The sequence below is a fragment of the Salvelinus sp. IW2-2015 genome, linkage group LG5 (assembly GCF_002910315.2).
Source record: "Salvelinus sp. IW2-2015 linkage group LG5, ASM291031v2, whole genome shotgun sequence".
In the NCBI taxonomy this organism is placed as follows: domain Eukaryota; kingdom Metazoa; phylum Chordata; class Actinopteri; order Salmoniformes; family Salmonidae; genus Salvelinus; species Salvelinus sp. IW2-2015.
The window spans coordinates 20070909-20078280 of NC_036844.1; the positions used below are offsets into that span (position 1 = coordinate 20070909).

Sequence of the window (7372 nt, forward strand, 5' to 3'; positions counted from 1 at the left end):
CAATGGGCAAATATGTACCACTTCTACAATGGGCAAATATGTATCACTTCTACAATGGGCAAATATGTATCACTTCTACAATGGGCAAATATGTATCACTTCTACAATGGGCAAATATGTATGGAAGGTTTTGTTCAAATCAAAAAGTGATTGAATTCAAATATTCATACAAATTAGGCCAATAATTACATTTTGCCTGATTGGTATTAGTTTAAAAAGGGGGATATTTATTAGAGTGACATCTTAGATTATCATTAGCATCATCATAAGCTCTTTGATATCATTATGGACTTGTAACAACAAATCTTGGCTATTATAAACTGGGTGGTTCGCGCCCTGAATGCTGATTGGCTGACAGCTGTGGTATATCAGACCATATACCACGGGTATGACAATACAGTTATTTTTGCTGCTCTAATGAGGTTGGTGAACAGTTTCTAATAGCAATAAGGCACCTCGGGGGTTTGTGATATTGTGAGTTAATTAAGCAACAAGGGTGTGGTATATGGCCAATATACCACGGCTAAGGGCTATGTCCAGGCACGCCGCGTTGCGCATAAGAGCAGCCGTGGTATATTGGCCATATATCACACCCTTGTCCCTTAATTAACTCACATGACAACACAATTTGATACGACAACTGGGCAACGTTCATTTGCCAAACGTTATCGAACAGTGCAGATAAAAATGTCAGGAATAGAGCCGACGTGATTCCTTATTCTTCATCTCACAGAGGCATGTTTGTTCTACATTGTCTATTTCTATCTGAACGTTTCGAAACGTTAGGTCATAAAGAACGCGACCCTAGTGGGCACATGATGGCAGTGGTACAGGTTGGGCTAGCCACTAACAAGTGTGATTCAGAAAACACGTTTTGAACAGCAGTTGCATAGTATTTTTGGATCACTACGAACCTGCTCCTAAATGATCTAGAAGAAGCCCCCGTAGACGGTCGTTCTCCCCCTGAACCTCTGCGATCGTCTTTTCCACCACAACAAATATCTCAAATGCCGCTGTTGTTAGCCGCTCCTGGTACTCTGCTAACGTCTTTTCTGCCGAAACAAATATCTCCACTGCTGCTGTTGTTAAACGCTCGGTGATAAACACATTCAACAGCTGTAGTTTACACATTTTGGGGACAGATTAAAACTTCAGACCCTTTTTTTATTCCCATAAAAAAACATAGATAAAACCCACAACTCTTGTTCAAAACATGCAACCAAAGACAGTAAAGTACGGTCTGAAAATTGATAGTACTTCTGGGTCACGAATTTTTGGAATCCTTCAGAATAAGAGTCCTATCCTGTATACTTTGCAAATTATTAATTAGGGCGAAAATGATGGAACATGTGGACAATTATCGATATATTTTTATACCACTTATCATACAAATAATAATTTAAAGTATTTATATGAGATATGTGATTTGTGTGTGGGTGGGGGGTCATATATATATATATATATTTTGTTAAACAAAATTCATTTAGGGACTGTTATTTTGAAGAGAAATCGCCGAGGTCACGGCCTTATTCTTGCAAGGTCTTGCTCATAGAGAACGATAGAGGCCTCTAGTGGCCAAAGGCGGTATTAGCATGGGCAGCGCTGGAGTCAGGGCACAGTGGACGTGTCATAATACCCACAAAACCGAGCGGTAAAAACCAGTAACAAAACCATTAATTTTTTGGAGTATAATTTTAGAACTACTTCAAAAAAGGTCTGTGTTTCGTGTAGGCTTATCCTGGCGTGACGTTTTGATAAACTTGTAATTTTCTTGCAGACAAGGTTGAGTTTTATCAATATATTAGCCACAATTTACTCTCGAATTGTGAAACGCTAATTAGCAACATAAAACACCACAGCAAGACTACAACTCCCTGCAGGAAGATCCTGCATGTCATCTCTAACGGAATCTGAGACCCGTGTCCAATCCATTAACTTATTTAGTCCCCTTTCTCCGTGTTAGCGAGCCACTGACTACACTTTAGTTAGCTAGTTAGTGAAATTGTAGAGAAAAAGGGGGTAAAAAAAAAAGCCTAGATAATTGTTTGTACAGTATGTCGAATTGTGTCTATTTCAGTCATTTTTCAAGGATGAGCATCAGAGCATTAAAAGGGGAGAAGACCACTAGAAGTCTGGCCATGTGGAGAAGACCACTAGAAGTCTGGCCATGTGGAGAAGACCACTAGACGTCTGGCCATGTGGAGAAGACCACTAGAAGTCTGGCCATGTGGAGAAGACCACTAGAAGTCTGGCCATGTGGAGAAGACCACTAGACGTCTGGCCACGTGGAGAAGACCACTAGACGTCTGGCCACGTGGAGAAGACCACTAGACGTCTTGCCACGTGGAGAAGACCACTAGACGTCTTGGCCATCGTGGAGAAGACCACTAGACGTCTTGCCATGTGGGAAGAAAACCACTAGAAGTCTGGCCATGTGGAGAAAGACCACTAGACGTCTTGCCATGTGAGAGAAGACCACTAGAAGTCTGGCCACGTGAGAGAAGACCACTAGAAGTCTGGCCATGTGGAAGAAAGACCACTAGAAGTCTGTCCACGTGGAGAAGACCACTAGAAGTCTGGCCATGTGGAGAAGACCACTAAAGTCTGGCCATGTGGAGAAGACCACTAGACGTCTTGCCATGTGGAGAAGACCACTAGAACGTCTGGCCATGTGGAGAAGACCACTATCAGTCTGGCCATGTGGAGAAAGACCACTAGACGTCTGGCCACGTGGAGAAGACCACTAGACGTCTGGCCACGTGGAGAAGACCACTAACCTGGCCATGTGGAGAAGACCACGAGAAGTCTGGCCATGTGGACAAGACCACGAGAAGTCTGGCCATGTGGACAAGACCACGAGAAGTCTGGCCACGTGGACAAGACCACGAGAAGTCTGCCACGTGGACAAGACCACGAGAAGTCTGCACTGTGGACAAGACCACTAGACGTCTTGCCATGTGGAGAAGACCACTAGACGTCGTCTGGCCATGTGAGAAGACCACGAGAAGTCTGGCCATGTGGACAAGACCACGAGAAGTCTGGCCATGTGGACAAGACCACGAGAAGTCTGGCCATGTGGACAAGACCACTAGAGGTCTTGAACCCGACTGAACATATCTGGAGAGACCTGAAAATAGTTGTGCAGCGACGCTCCTCATCCAACCTGACAGAGCTTGAGAGGATCTACAGAGAAGAATGGGAGAAACTCCCCAAATACAGGTGTGACAAACTTGTAGCGTCAAAACCAAGACTCGAGGCTGTAATCGCTGCCAAAGGTGCTTCAACAAAGTACTGAGTAAAGGGTCTGAATACTTATGTAAATGAGATGTTTCAGTTTTTTATTTGTAATACATTTGCAAACATTTATAAAAATATGTTTTTGATTTGTCATTATGGGGTATTGTGATGTCATTATGGGGTATTGTGATGTCATTATGGGGTATTGTGTGTAGATTGATGAGGGGAAAAAAACGACTTAATACATTTTAGAATAAGGCAGTAACGTTACAAAATGATCGGGTTAGTGCTGTCTGAGATATTGCGTGTGACGTACAAACTAATGAACAAATATCAGTGGCGATTTTAGCATGTAAATCTTGGTGGGGAAAACTCCCCAACAATGTTTTAAATTCATGCCAGCAAAGCCACTACACAACACTAAACAATACATGAATTGCACTATAACGGTGACAAACGGTGCCTAGAAACTGTTAGGGGCCTACATAAAGCTGTCACAACAGCAGAGCTTTCTATTCAGAACAATGAAGTGAATCCTTACCACTGCTACACCTGGCTATCAGCTGAGCCTTGTCTGGCAGCGAAACAGTTCATTCAGCCTCATTTACTGCCTTTTAAAAAAAACATAGCTGATATGGCTGACTTGCTTAAACAAACATGGTTTCTACTGACTATTGAGATGTACAAACTATGGCATGTGGGGACGACGAGCAGATAAGAGACAATCTGTCATTTCAATTAAGACATTAATGAGCGAGCTAGGACGGACGTAGTCAATATAACTATTTGTTCAGCACTTTTGAAATGTACAGCGACAGAATTCAGAACCTGTCCATTCTTACAGTGTTCTCCCTGTACACCAAGTCAGAACCATAGGATAAATAAAGCGGGGCATATAAGCAGACGCCACCAAGTCAAAACCTAGCTCGCTCATTAATGTCTTAATTGAAATGACAGATTGTCTCTTATCTGCTCGTCGTCCCCACATGCCATAGTTTGTACATCTCAATAGTCAGTAGAAACCATGTTTGTTTGATAGCCAGTATATGAGAGGCTACTAAACAGCTTACTACACAACACTTTTAGTATTACTTTCTTAGCGTCAGTATACATGGTTGGACTTACCTTGTTCTGCTGTGCTCACTTGAACAGGAAGGTGGCACGGCAGTCCTTCATGGCAAATTTTGTAATCAAACTTTGTCATCAAAGTCCAGCCTTCTCTGAATTTATGGTGCTTTCAAGACAACTGGAAACTCTGAAAAAATAACAAGGTTGAGTCATGACGTAAGTGATCTTCAGGTCGGAGCTCTAGAACGAGGCCCGAGTTGGATGACCGTTCAAAACGTTGGACCGTTCCCAATCAGAGCTCTTTTTTCCCCCCCGAGTTCCCAGTTGTCTTGAACTCACTGAAGTCTGAGATTTCCCAGTTGTTTTGAATGCGGCAGAAGTCATGCTGGATTGAAAGCATTGGCCAACGTATTCAACCTTTTCTGACCCATGCCATATGAATGTTTATCCTTCTAAGCTTGGAAAAGAGACCCTTAAACCCAGACTTGGACCACACACCCTCTCCACTGGTATTTTGGTATTTTATTAGGATCCCCATTAGTTGTTGAGAAAGCAGCAGCTACACTTCCTGGGGTCCACATGAAACATGACGTAATACAGAACACAGAACACAGAACATGAAACGTGGCGTAATACAGAACACAGAACACAAAACATGAAACATGACGTAATACAGAAAATGAATAGACAAGAACAGCTCAAGGACAGAACTACATCAAAAAAGGCACACGTAGCGTACATATCAATACATACACAAACTATCCAGGTCAAATAGGGGAGAGGCGTTGTGCCGTGAGGTGTTGCTTTATCTGTTTTTAAAAAACATGTTTTCTGTTCAACGGAGTTCCATGCAATAATGGCTCGATATAATACTGTACCCTTTCTTGAATCTGTTCTGGATTTGGGGACTGAAAAGACCCCTGGTGGGGTGTGTGTCAGTGCTGTGTGTAAGTTGACTATGCAAACAATTTTGGATTCAACACATTAGTGTTTCTTATAAAAAGAAGTGAGGTAGTCAGTCTCACTTTAACTCTTAGCCAAGAGAGACTGGCATGCATAGTATTGCTAGTGATTGCTTTGCAATGCTTGCAGTTGGCCACTGATTCCTTCCAAACCACTCATTGTTGAATTTGATTTCCAACTTGTTTTGTAATGTTTATGTCCAATGGCTGATGAGCATCGATACGTTTTATATCTAATTTCTCTTCATATGACAAGGATTAAAAAATGATTTTCCAGTAGATTGTCAACGTGATTCAAGATGATGACCCCTTGTCTAGCTTGCTAGCTAAGATTTTGAAAGTACGATGTTGACATGATCAGTCGAATCAAAGCTACGGTAGATATAACGTGATTTGACGTCATTTTATCTGTGGCCAATGACCTTGAGCCTTCTTGGATGGGCACTTCTAATGTAACTCCATTGCAGCATCCAAGAGACTTGAATGTTCCAGCTCTCCCCGTAGATGTTGGGGCGACGTGGTTTCCCCATGAGTGACAGAACGCTGAGCCAATCACGGCGCAAATAGAGAACATTACCAACCCTCCGTATTTCCGCTGGCTGCCTCACCACCACAGAAAGCACCGAGCTAGGCTGAAACACCTGCATTTTGGAGCTGCCTTACTCAAGAAAGCAAACAATAGACCATGTTTGTATGAGGCTTTATTAACAAACAAAAAAATGTTTTTACATTGTTTGCAAACTGTTTAGTGATACATATTAATGACAAAATAACATGCAAAACAGGCAACCTGCCCTGAATGACGGGTCGCCACTGACAAACATATGGAGACACATCCACAGCCCCCTCCCAGATTTAATCGTGGGGAACAATCAGAAAAAGTGTATTTTCTTTGTCTTTTTGTTTTTAAAGTGCGAGTGCCTTTAAAAAGCTAAATCGACTACAAAGTGTAAATAGGATAATTGGTCTTAAAGTCAGACTCGACTAAAACAGAGTTTGGAACATCCGTGGTCACAACGGGTAAACGAAGGTTGGGTTTTGATTTCATGATGTCCATTTGACCACTAACGTGAACTGAACAGCTGCTGTGATTGCTCTCTGTCCAATAGTATAGACAGTGAGACAGACCTGCCCAGCAGCTCCGACTTTGTTTAAACAAGACAACACGTTGCGCATCCTAAATTCACTCTGAGGATTTTGAGGAAGTGAAATGGGTTTCCCAATCCAGTTTCTCATAGGTGGACAAACATCCTTAACCAAATGCGGAATCCGTCAGGAAACACACCTCCAAGACTGAAATCTCGTTTTCCTCATGAACATAAAAACACACGTGCCAATTGGCGTGTTCAATCGCTCTTTAAAGCTGTTCCTTTATAGAACCCCCAACTTGGAAATTACTGTCACCATCAAGCTGCTGGGGGTAACGGCATCACCAACACTGTTGCTGGGTTTCCACTAGTTACGACAGCAACAATTTTAAAATTGGTTATATCGTACAAATTAATGAAAACAATGAGCTGTTTGGTCTTAATCTAAGGCTAGGGTTAGCAGTGTGGTTAAGGTAACGTTTAAAGTCAGATTTTAAGACATGAAATAGTAGATATAGGCGGGGTTTGACTTTGTGGTTGTGGTAACTAGTGGCGACGCTGTTGCTCGGCAACTGGGATGCGAACCACTTCTTGGTCATCAGAGAAGAGTGTATGTTTCCACTAGATAGCACAGCCACAAAGTCATTGGCTATGTTGTAAACATGTATGAAAAACTAAAATGATTTTAGGTTAGGCATAGGGTTAGCAGTGAAATTCACATTTTATGAAGAGAAATGATAGAAATCAGGCAGGCTTTTCGACTTTGTCTGCGGTAACTAGTGACGACCCAGAGTGTCGCTCCGGGTCACAGGGGCCTGGAGGAGGGTTGGGTAAATGAAGGTAGAGTACCGTTCCACCTCTCCAGTACCTCAACACCCCCCACTACAACCTGGCTGGTACCCCAACACTACAACCTGGTTGGTACCCCCACACTACAACCTGGTTGGTACCCCCACACTACAACCTGGTTGGTACCCCAACACTACAACCTGACTGGTACCCCAACACTACAACCTG

General features: G+C 42.7%; 2 protein-coding genes across 2 annotated transcripts in view; both read right to left on the minus strand.

The window, feature by feature from the left end:
• LOC111964040 (uncharacterized) overlaps window positions 1-1213 on the minus strand; it is an 18269-nt gene extending 17056 nt beyond the window's left edge. Inside the window, exon 1 of the mRNA XM_023987710.2 lies at window positions 915-1213. Coding sequence (XP_023843478.1) covers window positions 915-1131 — 217 coding nt within the window. The 5' untranslated portion in view covers window positions 1132-1213. The remainder of the gene's footprint in view (window positions 1-914) is intronic.
• The window catches only part of LOC111964034 (astrotactin-2), a 798238-nt gene that overhangs the window by 240368 nt on the left and 550498 nt on the right, over window positions 1-7372 (minus strand). The window lies entirely within an intron of this gene.